This window comes from Podarcis erhardii (assembly GCF_964252035.2).
Source record: "Podarcis erhardii genome assembly, chromosome: 3".
NCBI lineage: Eukaryota > Metazoa > Chordata > Lepidosauria > Squamata > Lacertidae > Podarcis > Podarcis erhardii.
The window spans coordinates 98,488,876-98,505,797 of record NC_138507.1 but is presented as its reverse complement, the minus strand read 5'-3'; the positions used below and the strand labels follow the sequence as shown (position 1 = coordinate 98,505,797).

The 16,922-nt window shown below is 46.3% G+C and overlaps 1 protein-coding gene across 1 annotated transcript; it reads right to left on the bottom strand.

Annotated features, from left to right (window-relative positions):
- Positions 1-819: 819 nt before the first annotated feature.
- On the bottom strand, positions 820-15,151 carry BATF3 (basic leucine zipper ATF-like transcription factor 3). The gene is made up of 3 exons (XM_081856024.1): positions 14,788-15,151; positions 9,599-9,703; positions 820-1,649 (listed from the first exon to the last, which is right to left on the bottom strand). The coding sequence occupies exons 1-3, from the start codon at positions 15,004-15,006 to the stop codon at positions 1,464-1,466; spliced, it is 510 nt and encodes a 169-aa protein (XP_081712150.1). The 5' UTR covers positions 15,007-15,151; the 3' UTR covers positions 820-1,463.
- Positions 15,152-16,922: the final 1,771 nt, after the last annotated feature.

Here is a 16,922-nt window from a genome sequence, read left to right as displayed (position 1 = left end):
GTACAAGACAGCTTCCCATGTTCCCAGTCCTATGAACATGGGCAGAAAAGGGTGAGGCTGTGTTCCTGAAATGAAACTCAGCAAGGATTTGTGGTTTTCAAAGACATGCCAGTTATGGGCATGAGTGGTGATGTGCATTCACCCTCCATAAAGGAAGGGGAAACAGATATTTTCATGCAGGTCTCGGAGTCATTCAGCAAACACGCCAAAAATGTGATTAGCTTTAGACTTTGGCTCTGATCCATAATAAAGCAGGAACTCACCAGCCAGATAAATGCTTTTTTTTCCTTATGGGGTGGCATGGAAGGGACTCATGAAGATGGAGAACAGTGCAAATAAAAGGGGGGCATCAATATGTTCTCTGTAGAATGGGGTTCAGAACAGCGGCTCAAAAGAAGGAGGAAATAAAAGGGTATCAATGCTGGAGGCACAGTTCAACAACGTAGCCAAACCATAGGCTCATTATTTGAAAGGAATGAAAGAACATACATGCCATACATTTAAAGCATGTGGCTTTCCCCAGAGCATCCTAGGAGCCATAGTTAGCCCCTCACGGAGCTACAATAAACTAGCGTTCTTAGGAATCTTTGGAGGAGCTCATGTGCTTTAAATTCATGGTGTGCTCGCAGTTAAGAAACCCCACGGTACTGCTCAAGAGAGGGGAATCTTCCTCTCTTCTTCCCTCTGCCATCCTCTGCATGCTTCCCTCAGGCCTCTCCTGAAAACTGGGAACACCCCCCCCCCCGCCGCCACCAAAAAGAAGAAGAAAAAAATAGGCCTAGGATGTGGGCTACCCAATCACCAGGGGAGATGGCTGCATTTGTATCACTGAATTTACGTACGACTACAACAAGCCCGAAAAGTATACATGCAATGTTTGGATTTTCACAGAACTTGACAGAGAGTGGAAGAGGAGAAGCCCAAGGCACATAGGGAACAAAGAATCGGGTAGGTAGGCAAGAGATGCAGAAGTGGCAATCCTTGGCTCCAGGATGTGCCCACTATCCCTTTTGGTTTCAAGCTCCAGAAAAGGCTCTTCCCCTTTCCTCATCATCGCCAGCACATTTCTTAGCAACAATGAGGACAAGAAAGTTGTGTCTTTAAAAATAAATGTGATGACATTATTTGCATTCAAGGCCACATTTCAGATTCCTTGCTGGACAAACAGCACACAGTGGAAACATGCACACACACACACACACACAGAGAGAGAGAGAGAGAGAGAGAGAGAGAGAGAGAGAGAGAGAGCACTTTGTCCAAAGATTTTCCCACAAGGTTGCAGTCCATTCATGTTTTTCATCCTCAAGGAAGCATCCTGATTATTTACTAGACTTTCGTGGTGGGAAACCAGTCGCAAGTTGCGAGAGTGCTTGTCATGTCCATGAAGCATGGTGGAAAAGAAAGAGGCTCTCAAAAACTCTCTCGTATCAGTAGAACTTGCAGATCCTCTGAAGGTGGCCTCCTCATCTTGGCAAGGGGCCACTGAGGACATCGTGTCTAGGAATCAAGCCAAAGTTTAAAGAGCAGTGTAACAGAGGGCAGACTTTTTCGTGGTTCCTCAAGACTTCGCTCAAGTGTTTCATTTCGTCGGTCAGCTTTCCAATTTCTTTTTTCAGGGAGATATTCTCTTGCTCAAGGCACTCGTATTCCTGAAACGGATTATCACATGAGTTAAGCATGCAACCCAGCCAGGCATTGCCAGGCACATTTCCCCCACTTCGCTGTTTCCTCATTGCAAAGTAAATAAAAACAAGGCAAGGGGAAGAAATCAGATAAAAGCAGACTTGGTATCAGCTATCAAGAGCTACTCTGAAGATCGCGTCTCTGTGTGATATTTCTTGTACATCATGGTCTGGGCTTTGTTAGTTTAAGAACATTTAAAAAGTCTGGTGGATCAGGTGAATCGCCAGTCTAGTCCAGCATCCTATTCCCAGTGGCCAATTACATGCCGATGAGAAGCATGTAAGCAGGATCTGAACACAACAGCACTTTCCCCTCCTATGGTTTCCAACAACTTGTAGTCAGAAGCATACTGGTAAGTAGCCACTGATAGTAATTTAAGGGGTAAGGCAAGTTTGATATGTAAATGACTGCACCTTGAGGCAACAGAGTAAGCTTCATGACATCTGGGTCCAGACGTGAGATTCTGGCTGCACACACATGACATTTTATGCGGCAACCAATGGAGAACGAGTTCTTGCTTTCCCTACAAAGTCCACACATAACCTAGTACATATCTTTGGCCCCACAAAAAGTGCTTCTTGAGAAACCTGTTCTGAAAATAAAGCCCATTTTGGAACGATTGCTATGTACAGTGGTACCTCGGGTTACATACGCTTCAGGTTACAGACTCCACTAACCCATAAATAGTACCTTGGGTTAAGAACTTTGCTTCAGGATGAGAACACAAATCACGCAGCGGCAGTGGGAGGCCCCATTAGCTAAAGTGGTACCTCAGGTTAAGGACAGTTTTAGGTTAAGAACGGACCTCCGGAATGAAGTAAGTTCTTAACCCGAGGTACCACTGTACCTATGGTATTTAAAAACAGATGTAGGCTATAATGGCAATAAATGAGTGGGTGAGCAGTCACAATGACCATTTCCTTCTTCGTTCCCCTGGGATACGGTATATGTAAACAGGAAAAGTTGTGGAGATGGCAGGATTTAGAATCAATCTTGTTAGAAGCCACCATGTTGAGGATGAGCATGAATAATTCCCGACTGAGAAAAACTACATTTTTTGTGTGCTATGAACAAGATTAGTGTGTACACAGCCCTCAATTACTGCGGCCTTCACTAATGCAAATCTACTGTTTGCATATCAGAGGCGTTGGCACTTTGTGGTAGCTCAGAGGGGATAGACACATTCATGGCAGACAGACCTATCCCCAAACTATTAGCCATGACAGAGAAATGACGATACAGTAGGAATCTACCGCCCAAGCAAGAGAAGACGCATGAAGGCACTGATTTGCATTAAAATGTACATGTGCTAATTTATACATGTAGAGGAGCCTGCACAATCTGCGGCCCAGATGCCGCTAACTGTTGATGTGCAACTTCAAGGTCCTTCCTGCTCTCCCTTCTTATCTTGACACTGGACTAGGACCAGGTGGCAGTCCTTTAAGACAGAGGACACCTTCAAAGGGAGGCCTGTCCTCTGCAAGCAAGAAACACAGCCCCCCTAAATCTGTCCATATTACAAGAGTCTTATGAAAATAGCTGTGAACACACTGCATTTCCAGTGTTGGGTTTTTAATTCACATTCACACATGGGGCCATCAAAACACATATGGGTCCTGTCTTCTCTTATTTTTATTTTTTCTTCTTTTTATAGATTTTCTTGGTTTACAAAAGTACACGCCTTGCCTCTTTTTTCAAGTTGCACAGTCGTTTCTACAGATCAGTTGCATTTGTTATGAGACATTACTGTTGAGTTCCTGTCCCCTATTATAAAATAATACAATTTGATGCACTATTTCTCAAATTAGCTGCACATCAATTGGATTCCTTAAGCTGTTTCTACTTTGCCTCTAGTCAATGACCCCGGTGCATTCATAAACAGAAATGAATCTGACACTGATGAAGCTGTGCTGATGTGAACAGCCAGGGGAAGAGCTGTGAAACAAACACAGACGCTGATCGCAAAATACAACTTCGTTGTGCACTAATGGGAACACACCCCGAATCAGACCATTGGCTCATCTAGTTCAGTGTTCCCTACACTGGCGGACAGCAGCACTCCAGGTGTTCAGAACATGCCCTACAGTACGTAGTGATAGCTGGGACCTTCTGTATACAAAAGCAGATATTCTCTCACTGAGCTATGACGCTTCCCTTTCAGTTGCTGGAGGGGGAAAGGCAACAATTGCTGTCCTCCCATGTTCTGAAAACCTAGCAGTTACTTAGATCTGCTGCCATCAGAAACGGATGCACACAAACATGTCTATTATGAGGAGAGGAACCAACTGGAAATAAAGAAACACCCATAACTGTGGAGAGGCTTGCAATCAAACCAAACACAACCCAATATCCATCTCTTGTGGTCTGTCAGTTTTTGTGTTGTTGTTTTAAAAAAAGAACAGGTGAAAACCAGGAGGCAGGAAAGTTTATTAAGCCCCCTGGTGAGCTCTGCATATATCACTCTCCTCTTTCAAATCCTTCCACAAAACCCACATCATTTGCAAACCCTTTCCTGGATCATCACAGCTTCCATTTTTAAAATGAAACAATCTTAATAATCTGCACTTCCTGTAGTCTCCCATCCTCTCTGCTCCTTTATCAAACATTATCTGCTTTCTTCATCGGTGTGCTTGTCAAATGAAACATAGACGCAAAGCTGTTTTTTAAATTATTATTTTTTAAGTGCAGGTGGGGAAAAGAGAGGTGGTTTAGGCACCAATGCAAATGTACAGCAGGTTGCTGGTTCCCCCCCCTGATTTGAATGTGGCTAGGAGAATTTATAGCAATACACCTTAAAAAAGAAAAGTAGATAGAAGCAGTTGCCCGGAACAGCTGCTATAGTCACTAAGTTCATTACCTGCTTGAAGCGTGCCACGTACCACACATGGAGGGGATGAATAATTTGTTCTCTTCTACGGAAATGTCACATTAATCTCTCTGGTTCTCCCCCCCTAATTTCCTAAAATGCATTCAGGATTGCTCATAAGAAAGCATTGAAGCACTAAATGATAAAACTCACAGTAGTTGTTACGACCTCACTGAACACAGTCTTGGCCAACACCCTTCTTATTCCAGTTTTGAGCCTCTCTTCTAAAGAAAATCAGCTTTACAGTTATCAGTTAAAGGAGTGAAAGGGAAAGGAGAGTTAAAAGGAATGCAGAAATGTACTCCAGGGGAATGTGAGACTAAAGAAACTACAACTCTAAAGTTGCAACATGGTCCCAGCCAGGGGCTCTCAAACGACAGACAATTCAGGTAGTCTGCAGGAAGTTTGTAGAACAATGAACAATATATGTTCTTGGCCTGACATTTGATTGATTGACTTAAAGGAGATTGGGACTGCTTTGATCAGGGACAGATTATTGACTACTCTCTGTGATTTTCACAATACAGTACTGATGCAGCCTTAAACTGCTGAGGACCGCAGTACCTCAAGGACCACCTCTTCCCATATAAACCATCCCAGACTCTGCATTCATCATCTGAGGCCCTTTTCCATGTGCCTCCTCCACGTGAAGTCCAAAGGGTAGCATCTAGGGTTGGGCAATATCATCTTTTCAACATCGCGGTATATCACCAGTCAAACATCGTGGTCTGGCGATATACTGTGATGTTGAAAAAACAAGCTGCATTGGCCTCAGCCTGCGAGGTGCCGGGATAATTTGTCGCAGCTCTCACTGCGGAAGCTGAGGCGGTTTCACCCCAGTGCCTAGCAGGCTGGGACAATGCAGCTTGTTTGTCTGGCTCAGCTGGGGTGCGGGAGGGTTCCCCAATCCCGGAAGATCCATCCCTGGTCTTCCCCCCCCCCACTTGCCGAGGAGCCAGCGCTGGGCTGGGGGATCCTTTAACTGCTCGGCTGAGGGGAGCGGCAACCAGACACTCTTTAGCCAAGCAGTTTAAAGATGCAGAGAGAGGCGCAAGCTGTATCAGCGCCTCACCGATGCAGCTGTTATCTTCCTCTGCGCAGTATGAGGGCAGCGTGGGATGGCAGTTTCACTCAGTGATGTATCGCTGGTGAAACCGCCACCGCTCCTGAGTCCCTCTGCTAGTAACGCTCACTGGAGGAAGTCGTTAGCAGAGGGACTCAGGAGCGGTGGCGGTTTCACCAGCGATATATCACTGAGTGAAGCAGACACTGCAGTCTGCTCCTCATACTGGTCCTGGGCGATATATTGATGTATCACCCAGGCCTAGTGGCAACACAAGAAGGGGCCTTTTCTGCAGTGGCTCCCCATCTGTGGAATGCTCTCCCCCGGGAGGTTCGCCTGGTACCTTCATTATGTATTTTTAGGCACCAGGCAAAAACATTCCTCTTCAACCAGGCCCTTGGCTGATTTATATCCTACAGCCTTTTAAATGTTGTCTGTGAGAAGGGGGCCGGTTATTGTTTTGCTGCCTTGTTTAATTATTTACATGTTTTTCTCCTGTATTTTATTCTGTGAACTGCTCTGAGATCTTACAATGAAGGGTGGTGTCATCGTTGTTGTTGTTGTTGTTGTTGTTGTTGTTGTTGTTGTTGTTGTTGTTATTATTATTATTATTATTATTCCCCTTTATATGTTACTAGATAAAAGGACATTTTGATACCAAAGCAATTATTTTGACAACAATGCCAACACTGAAGGGGAAATGTTATTAAAATCTGAAATCTGTGTTTTGATTTGTAGAATAACAAAAGATTTACTAAATGGTCTACTGAGCGGCCACTCTCATGCCAGTTAGTGGCCTGCAAAAAAAAATTTATGTTGGAGAACTGCCATGACTCTGGTAAAAAATAGTTTCCGCACAAGCTACACCTGTTGAAAGCTCCTTTTCTGTACACCAGTTAAAGTGTAGGAGCCCTGTATTCTTCTGCTCTACTTGTTACATAGAAGACACATAGAAAAGAGCAAAAGGAAAGCCTTTATAGCCCTGAAAGACACGCAACAGCAAGAAGGGCTGTGGCACAGACTTCTAATATCATGAACATTGCAGAGAGAGTGAATAGTGAAAAACACACCGATTCTGAGTCAAAACATGACATACTCCAGGATCTTCTGAACCTGGCAGGGTGTGTAAGATGCAGGCCAGTCAAAACTGTACTTCATGTGGTTTGTAATTATTATGCAGAATTCACTGCCCCAGGCTGCATTGAGAACCACGAGTTTAAGCATCCTGGAAAATGTGTTTTCAGAGGAAAGAACCGCCTAGGAGCCTCAAGGGTGAAGCATGGAACAGCTGTGATCAGAGGCAGTCTACCACTGATCACCAATGCCCTGTTCAAACAGCTGGGGTGTTCAGCTCCACTGCACCTTGCCTTCTGAGCATCCTGCTGGCCTCTCTGTCAGAAACAGAATGCAGAAATAGATGGGCCTAAGGTTTTCTGACACACCAAGGCTGAGCTCCTTCAGGAAAACTAGCAATGGCTAAATGCTACCTCCAAGATGAGAAGCAGTTTGCCTCTGAATGCCAGCTGCTGGGGGACGGGGGACGGAAGAGGGTTTCTGCACTTATGCCCTGCATCTGGGTTTCCCATAGGCATCTGGTTGGCCACTCTGGGATAACATATGACAGAGTATTCAAAGCCAAATAACACTATTGCACATCACATCATGGACTGCCTGGTCACAGGATTGACTGACTGACTCCAGCTACAGAAGCTGAGGCTGCTGAAGAGGCCAGAGACCATCTTGGCTATGAGTCGTGGAAGACCTGCTCCTTGCCTTGCAGGCCTTTTCCCACCTGGCCTGGGATGCTGGGGCCCTGACTGACTCCAGCTACAAAAGCTTAGGCTGCTGAACAGACTCTCGGGCTAGGGTATTGTTTTGTTGTGGGGAGGAGAGTGAGAGGTTGCTGCTGCTATTGATATTAATTTTTGTATCTTTACTCTTCAATCTTGTTGTGATTTAATGTGGAAGTTGTTCTATTTAGTTATGTACTTTTTAAATGTCTTTTAATTATTGTTTATGACCATTTTTATTACATTTGCAATTACCGTGCTTTTCCGCGTATAAGACGATGTAGAAGAAGATGATCGGTGCCGGCAAGTTGTTGATCTTTTTTGAGGTGGAAGCAAAGGCAGCAGCTGGGGCCCCACATGCTTCCCCTACTGCGGCTGCTGCAGGGAAGGAGGTTTCCAAACAGCATGCCGATGAAGAGCAGGGGGAAGGCAGTGCCCGCTCTGCACTGGGCCATGCTGTCAAGCAATCCAAGCTGAGGAAGGTGGTGAGCTGGGGACGGGGTTGGAGTTTGAGAGGGGAAGAGGGGAAAAAAGGAAAGAAGGGCGAGGAGAGGTGGCCGAGGAAGCAGTGGCTGTTCTCGCTCCGATGATCGAGCTGGCGGGAGCTTCAGGGGGCGAGCCAGTCACCAGTGTACAGCCCGGAGGGGGAGGAGAAAGAGGGAATGGCAGAAGGAAGGACCGGCTCAGTCCACCCAAGCCAAAATACCAGACCTTTGATGGGACTGGCAGAAATGACCGGCAGAATCCGAGACCAGGGAAAAGAGTCAGCGGAAGAAGACTGGAAGAAATTTAAAGACTACTTGCAGAAATATTGTAAAATTAATGAATGTTAGAATGATGTTGGATAGAAATTAAGTGGTTTCCAGCTGAAATGCTAAGAGATATGGAAAATAAGGTTTTGAAATAAGTAATAGAATTAATGATGAGGATTTGCTGAACAAATAATCTGAATTGGAATATAAGAAAGGGAGGTGTGAGGAGGTCGAGAAAATAAGGTAAAAGAAAATAAGTGAATGGAAACTGTACGTGTTTTTAAATTGTTTTTATTTCTGTATTTTTATATTTTTGTATTTTTATATTTTTGTTGTTTCTTTTCTTTTTGTACTATTTTTAAAACTTTAATAAATGTTTTTTTAAAAAAACAAAAACAAAATCCCAGACCTTTGTTTAAATATTTAAAAAATCCCCCCCAGATGCCCATGTTCCATGTGCAAGACGACCCCCAATTTTTTTACTAATTTGTTAAAGCAAAAAACCTTGTCTTATACATGGAAAAATACGGTTTTTCATGTTGTAAGCCGCCTTGAGCATGGGTTGAACTCTAGAATTATGGCATACAAATAAAATGATGTATTTATGTATGATCATTTATAATAATTTAAAAACGTCATCCATTCCAGTCATGCAAGGCATTGTTTGCCACATCACCAAACTGCTAACAGGGTAGTGAATGAACAGATGCAAAATGGTAGAAGGAGACAATGAATTCCACAGACGTTTGCATGTGAACATAATAGAGTCATAAAACTGGAAGGAACCTTGTAGGTCATCCAATCCGTTGCTCAAAGCAGGATCTATAGCGCAGGACGCAATTGCTGCCTCCCTGACAGATGGCTGTCTATAGCCTCTGCTACAATACCTCCAGCAAAGGAGACCCCAACACCTCCCAAGGCCGGCTGTTCCACTGTCAAACAACCCATAACCATTTGGACATCTCACCTAAATGTTGAAGCCAAAATCTGCTTCCCTGCAATTCCCACCCATCAGTTCTAGTGCCACCCCTTGCAAGTAACAGAGAACACATCAGCTCTCTCTCGGGTTTGAAAGCCCTTCAGATACTGCAAGGCAAGTGATTCCGCTGGCTGTTCCTTCTCCATACAACACCTCCCCCCAGCTGCTTCTCTTCCAGACTCATGTCTGCTGCATCTAAGGAAAAAGCAGCAGCGTGGGCTGGGAGGACCGTAGTACCAGTAGGCAGAGAAAGGGTTAAGCACCCCCCTCCCACCAGTTGCTTTTCTGCTACAAAACACATACTCCCCATTGCTACTTTACAGCTGCTCAACAACAAGGTTCCCCAGCCCTGACAAATGCTGCCATTTTGTTCAGCCCTTAAACAAGTATGAAGAGGGCCCTCATTTGCACTTGGGAATGATATTACTGCTCTTCCCTCCCTCAGGCACCCACAGCAATGTTCACCTCATGGAGTTTATCTGCTTTCTGTGTTTGTTTCTTTCTGCTCCTCTGGGCCGCAACTCTGTTCTTCTCTCTCCGTCGTACTTTCCTTTCATCGTCTTCATGACCCTGGCCAACAAAATCAGATGACTTAGTTAGGGTTCACCTACAAAGGAGTTTAATGTGGATTAGAAGCTCCCTGTGCCTCCATTCCTCACCCCACCCCACAGCATTCACAGCATTCATCCAACAGCCAGCCAGTTAATTTGGTCCCCCCCCCCGCCAAGTTAATTAAGATTTTTCCAATCCACGGCTAATCCAGTTTGTAGAGGCATCCAGTATAAAATCATGTGCACTGACTGTGGATGCAATGAACACATTGTGTAGGTGTGTGGGTTTGTGTGTAGTGAAGTTTTGCAGTGTGGTGCTGGAGGAGACTCTTGAGAGTCCCATGGACTGCAAGAAGATCAAACCTCTCCATTCTTAGGGAAATCAGCCCTGAGTGCTCACTGGAAGGACAGATCCTGAAGCTGAGGCTCCAATACTTTGGCCACCTCCTGAGAAGAGAAGACTCCCTGAAAAAGACCCTGATGTTGGGAAAGATGGAGGGCACAAGGAGAAGGGGACGACAGAGGACGAGATGGTTGGACAGTGTTCTCAAAGCTACCAGCATGAGTTTGACCAAACTGTGGGAGGCAGTGGAAGACAGGAGTGCCTGGCATGCTCTGGTCCATGGGGTCACGAAGAGTCGGACACGACTAAACGACTAAACAATAACAACATGCCATCTATTGCTGCATCCTCTACTTTCGTTTGCTCCTTGCCTGAGCACAGCTTAGCCATTCTGTTTCCATCAGCCAAAAGGAAAGGATGCATCATGGCTATTTCCACCAACTGTGGCTGAAGGTAATCATATTATTATTATTTTTAAGCTGCTCTTCTGCAAAACAGCAGTATTAAGAATATAATTAAAACTGCGCTTCAGGAGAAATTGGCACATACAAGAGATGTCCTTTGCAGTTGCCGACACATTTCCAACATGCCTACTTCCAACTACTGCATGCTGGGGGTATGTTTGCCAAACATAACTAAACCTTTATATTTCTTAAATTTTAATACAGAGGTCTTGTGCAAAACCTACACACACACAACTACAACATGTAAACATTAATTGGGAGTGAAGGGAGATGGGAATGTGGACACAAAAAGGTGAAGGACTAACCCAAGAACACGGAAAGAAGGAAGAATCACCGGAGCATTGGGGGCTAGATGGACTAGAATCTTGTTTATTTCTTAATTAAAATCCCTTTCCCAATTCACAACTCTTCATTTTGACCACTGTGAAATACACCAGTAACATTTGTTATTGCACACTTCCTGGTGCGTGTGCTTTTTGTTTGTTTTTTAAAGGTGCACTAGTAAAGAAACACCTGCTGTTTGCAAAAATGGGAATGGAGGGTAGATTGGCTGCTGCTGTAGCATCTGCAGCTTAACATAAGAGGAGCCTGCTGGATCAGGCCAGTGGCCCATTGAGTCCAGCATCCTGTTCTCACAGTGGCCAACCAGAGACCTGTTGGAAACCCGCAAGTGCAACGCGAGCACAAGAGCACTCTCCCCTCTGGTGGTTTCCAGCAGCTGGTATTCAGAAGCATGGCATGGCCCCTTCACTCTGCTTAATGGGCCCTGGAAGGCTTTGGTGTGCTTAAAAAAGGTAAAGGGACCCCTGACCATTAGGTCCAGTTGCGGATGACTCTGGGGTTGCGGCGCTTATCTCACTTTACTGGCCAAGGGAACCGGCATACAGCTTCCGGGTCATGTGGCCAGCATGACAAAGCCGCTTCTGGCATAGCAGAGAAGCACGGAAACGCCATTTACCTTCCCGCCAGAGTGGTACCTATTTATCTACTTGCGCTTTGACGCACTTTCAAACTGCTAGGTTGGCAGCAGCAGGGACTGATCAACGGGAGCTCACCCCGTTGCAGGGATTCGAACTGCCGACCTTCTGATCGGCAAGCCCTAGCTTAATGGGCCCTGGAAGGCTTTGGTGTGCTTAGGTCCCAGCAAAATCACTGAAGCGGACCTGGGTCTTCTCTCTGCTTTCCCCTTCGGGGTATGATCTGCTCGCTGAGGCTTCCCACTGTCTTCTGTGATGGTAAAGACTTTGCATGTGCATGGGAGTTCCCCCACTGAGAATGCATCAAATTTCCAATCTAACTCACTCCTTCTCCCCCCCATTGTCCCCCACCCCCACTCCTTCTCCTTCTCTTTGAAAAGCAACTTTAAAAAACACACACAAGACGGTATCGCTGAGGGTACCTACTGCCTTCCGGCAAGGCATGACCAACAAGTCGCTTATGACCACTGGTGGGTTTTGATTTAGAGAATTATACAGTGGGTCCTGCAACAAAATTTTGCAGTATGAAGTACAATTTTGTTCCGGGTTCCAGCCACTCCCCATGCCATCCCCCTACCCCAAGATCCACTCCTAATAGACAGAAATCCATGCCCACCACGGATAGGGTTGCCATATTTCAAAAAGCAAAAATCTAGACAGAAAAGTTCTTTTGGTTTTTTAATTGCAAAATCGCAAGGAAATGGGATGTTTTCGAGCTACCGTATTTCTGAGGGAAATCTGCAAAAACGAAACTCCTGACATGGGCTGCCATACGTCCGGATTTTCCCGGACATTTTTGATGATTTCCGCACAGACACTGCTTGTGGCCTTATGCCAACCCTAAGTGAGGATGCTCCGCTCCAATGTGGTTTTCTACTCCCTGCTTTGGGAAGGGCGAAATGGACATGCTTGTGCCCGATCCTAGTTATATCAGATTGTTTAATTTCCCCATTGATGTCTATGGGTAATTCTAGCCTCCTTCCCTGGAGACTTTTAAAAATTAGCATTTCAGGATGAACAAGGATGTGGCCTATCTGGAGAAAGAGATTGTCCTTTCTGCCCTTCCCTGTTCCTTTCTCTTTCCATCCACTCTGATTCATTCCCTCCTTCCACCTCGCTGTCAGTTTATTTCTTCTCACTCTCTCAGTCACTGATCTGTTAGTTATTGTTACGCAATTTAAATTCAGGCCCATCTAAGCTTAGCATCTCTTCTCACAGTGGCCGACCAGATGCCTGTGCAAAGAGCCCTCTCTCTTCCCTCTGCTGGTTTCCATCAACTGGCATTCAGAAGCATTGGTGCCTCCAAGCTGTGGAGGCAGAGCAATCATGGCTTGTAGCCACAGAAAGATAGGGCTGTTGTTCAATGGGCAAATTCAAGCTGCGTGCCTTTGCTCTGTTAGTGTCAAATGGACAAACAGAGCAGCGTGTTCTAAGTTTGTTCTGAAATGTATAGTCCCATAGGAGATCCCTGGCAGACACAGTCCACCAGGGTTCCTTTCAGTGGTGCCAAGTGGGGTAGAGGGGTCCCGGTCGCATAAAGATTTAGAACAGCCAAGTTGACAACCTGTAACTTATAAGTCATAGACCTTAGAATCATAGAATTGCAGAGTTGGAACGGCCACGAGTGTCATCTGCCATGCAGGAAACTTTCACCTGGAATTATTTCTGTGCACACCTGTTCCTCCGCCCTCATCCGCTTCACAGATTTCTTCTAAAACATACCCCATGCGATTTCATTTATTTATTAAATTCATATACTGCCCTTCGCCTGAAGATCTCAGGGCAGTTCACAGCCCAAAAATAGATTAAAAACACAAAATATGTAATAAAAACAAGGAAAAGACAAAACCCATAGCCTTTCCTGGTAAGTAAACCGCTCTACACACACCTCTGTCATTTTGGCTGCCCTGCTCCTCTACCCCCATATATTTTTTTGATCTGATTTTGTTTTTTGAGACTGCACAGCAGCACCAAACCTCTGCAGCCCTGCTTGGATCACGGTGGTTTTATTTCCGATCCCTCAGAAGCAGGGGGAAGATTTACTACAAAGCTAAATGAAGCTCAAGCTTCAGGGTCTCAAATTCCAGAGGAGCCCCAGAAGTGACTTCAGTCCACTTTGATTAAAAATTTTGGGTCTAGTAGAACAAATCAGATAAGATTTTTTTTGCTGCATACACTGGTACCTCGGGTTACATACGCTTCAGGTTACAGACTCCGCTAACCCAGAAATAGTGTTTCAGGTTAAGAACTTTGCTTTAGGATAAGAACAGAAATCGGGCTCCGGCAGCATGGCAGCAGCAGGAGGCCCCATTAGCTAAAGTGGTGCTTCAGGTTAAGAACAGTTTCAGGTTAAGTACAGACCTCTGGAACGAATTAAGTACTTAACCTGAGGTACCACTGTACATTTCAACAAAGTCTGAGTGTTAGTAGCACAGTAAGCTGGCTGTTCTGCTGTGGCTAATATAACCCCTTCCCTTTTTTGAAAAAACAGACCCTAGAGAGGAAACTAAGCTTAGGGTCTGAAAACTAAGTCTTATGAGGAGCAGGGTATGTTTAGCCTGGAAAAGAGGAGACTGAGAGGAGCTATGATAGCCACCTCCAAATATCTTAACGGTTGTCACATGGAAGAGGGAACATGCTCGCTTTCTCCTGGAGGGTGGGACTCGAGGCAATGGCTTAAAGTTACAAGAAAGGCCATTCCCACTAAACATTCGAAAAAACTTTCTGACAGTCAGATCTGTTTGGCAGTGGAAGAGACTCCCACGAGAGGTGATGGACTCTCTTTCCTTGGAGGTTTTGAAGCAGAGGTTAGATGACCACGCTGTCATGGGTGCTTTCAGCTGAGATTCCTGCACTAGATGACCCTGGGGGTCTTTCCCAACTCTTAAGATTCTGATGATTCTATGAATTTTGGATACCCAAAAACGCAAATTGTGGTGATCTGCCGTGGAGCAACCCCATGGAAGAAGAGAACCGTGGTTAGACCCCGTTGCTGGTTGTGAAGGGGCCCCCATAGCAGCTCAAGCTTCAAGCCCCCCCCCCAAATGTAGGTCCGCCACTGCTGGGAAGGAGCGCGCCAGGACGACTCGACGCAACCCAGTGGCGTAGCGTGGGTTGTCAGCACCCGGGGCAAGGCAAGTAATTTGCGCCCCCTAACCCGTGGATTTGCGCCCCCTAACCCTACCCCTAACCCCCAGATGTTGCGCCCGGTGCGGCCGGCCCCCCCTGCACCCCCCCCACGCTACGCCACTGTCGCCACCCTCCCCCCGGGTCCCCTTTCCAGCCCCCTTCCCGGCCTCGGTCCCTCTCCCTGCCTTACCTGCTGCGTCCCCTCCGAAGAGGAGCTCCTTCGCAAAGTGCTCGGCGCCGGCGCGCCCTGAGACATCCCGCCGAGGCGGCGCAGGCGCTCCTCCTTGTGCGCGCAGCCGGCAGGAGGCGGCGGCCAAAGCGCATCGGGGGAGCCCCGGAGAGGGGGAGCGTCGTCGTCGCCGCGCTGCGCCGGACGAATGCCTGCCTGCCTGGCTGGCTTGCTTTGCATCTCAGCCTAGGCGGAAAGCCCAGCCCGGGACATCCCGCCAGTTGCCGGCAACCGCGAGGCGCGCGTGCTTCCCCGGCCGCTCGCCGCCTTCCTGGGGCAGAACCCGGCCGGGAAGAGAGCAGAGGCAGGCAGGCAGGCAGGCAGGCAGGCGCCCGCTCCCGCTCCCGCGCTCGCCTGACTGGGGCGCCCGGGCTGCGGCGGCGGCTGCGGCGCCTTCCGAGGCGGGCTTCGTGGAAATCACGTGGCGCCCCGGATGAAACTTCGGAGGGAACTGGCTGTGCGCCCACAGGCCGGGGGGCGGCGAGGGAGCCGCCCGAGGGGGAAGCGAGGCCACGGGGGCTTTTCCCTCGCCCTTTCCCCACCGCCGCGTCTCGCCCCGAGCAGCGGCCCCAACCAGAACCGCTCCCCGCCTGCCCGCCTGCCATCCCGGGCCGGATCAGCGCCGAGGGGGCGTGTGAAACCAGAAGTTCCTCACCTCGCCACCAAACGCCGCCCACGTGCCGCTTGAAAAAAGAATCGCCTTGTTATTAATTTCACGCTTCCAGTACTTACAGACTTATATTTCGTATTGCATCACAAATTCAAGTATTTTTGAAAGAAAACTTTTTGTGATTATATTTTTTTCTTTCACTTTGTATTCGCACCGAAAACTTTCAACCAAGAATCGTATTTTATGCAAACAGCAGATGGAAAATTGGAAGTTCCTCTTCTGTATTTTCTGCTAATGTCTTCCTTTTATATATATATTTAATTATATCTTATTAAGTTTCAACTTTTTAAACATATGCAGTTAAAACAAAAATAAAATTCTTATTTTTGTCGACTTCCCACCCCTTTCACCATGGAGTTGTTGCTTCTCCACTTCTGCTGCACCCTGTCTTTTATCTATCAAATCATAACCACAATATTACCATCTAATTACTTTTGTTGCTCATAGCTCAAATCCTGCTAGCGAGTTCATCATACTATTTCTTTAAATAGTCAGAAAAAGGCATCCATTCATTTATCTTTTTTATTCCTCCCCTCTTCTTTTTCATCCCTCTAATATATTTTTCCCCCTGCTTTGCTTTTGCTTTTATCCTCTACTCTGGGTTAACGAGGAAATGACGCGCAGATGAAGGGGATGAATGGTTGGTGAAGGACCCTGTGTGAGAGGCAGCGAAAGTAACATTTCCCAGGGTGAGAGGCTGGGATAAGAAAGGGAAGCTCACAGATGAGAGCCAGGAGAGTCCGCCTCTCTGTGTGTGGGTAAGAGTCCTATCAGAGAGGACTTTGCATTTTCCTTTTTTTCTATTTGTTTAGATTAGTTGGTTTTTTATTACAATGTATTCTGAGAAGTGTCCATAAAACTTTCCAAAAAAAGGAAAATTTTCAATAAAACATAAATATTTAAAAAGGAAAATTGCCAAGGGTCTTGGCAGACCACTGAATGGTTAACACCCCCCTTCCCTTTGTTTGTTTGTTCAGTTTATATGCCTCCCTTCATCCAAAGATCACAGGTTGCCTTACAGCAGAGACAGATCTAGATGACCCTCAAGGTCGCCTCCAACTGATGCAAAGATGCAACACAGGAACCCATCTTATACCACGATAGTGCATTTGTCCATCTAGCTAAGTATTGTGTGCACTGGCTGGTCTTACCCAGCTTGGGGACGCCAGGGATTGAACTGGGAAACTTTTACATGAAAAATTCACTCCCTACCACTGACCTATGACCCTTTGCCAAAGTGATGAAATAGTGTCACATATTCTTGTTTTCCCATCTAGCCATAATTTGGTAATTCCAGAATGAAACGAAGGCATAATTTTCCATTGTGTACTAGATTTATTGCATGCAACACTGTTTTCTTTTCGCTGCAGTTCATTAGTCTTTCCAAGGCACAATCCTCCTGCCTATTTCAGTCTCGGCAATGTAC

Excerpts from the sequence above, each read along its gene's own strand:
- BATF3 (XM_081856024.1), bottom strand. The coding sequence starts at position 15,006 with ATGCAAAGCAAGCCAGCCAGGCAGGCAGGCATTCGTCCGGCGCAGCGC. Across the intron at positions 9,704-14,787 it reads CTTCGGAGGGGACGCAGCAG|GGTCATGAAGACGATGAAAG; the intron begins GTAAGGCAGGGA and ends TTTGTTGGCCAG. Across the intron at positions 1,650-9,598 it reads AAGCAGATAAACTCCATGAG|GAATACGAGTGCCTTGAGCA; the intron begins GTGAACATTGCT and ends AATCCGTTTCAG.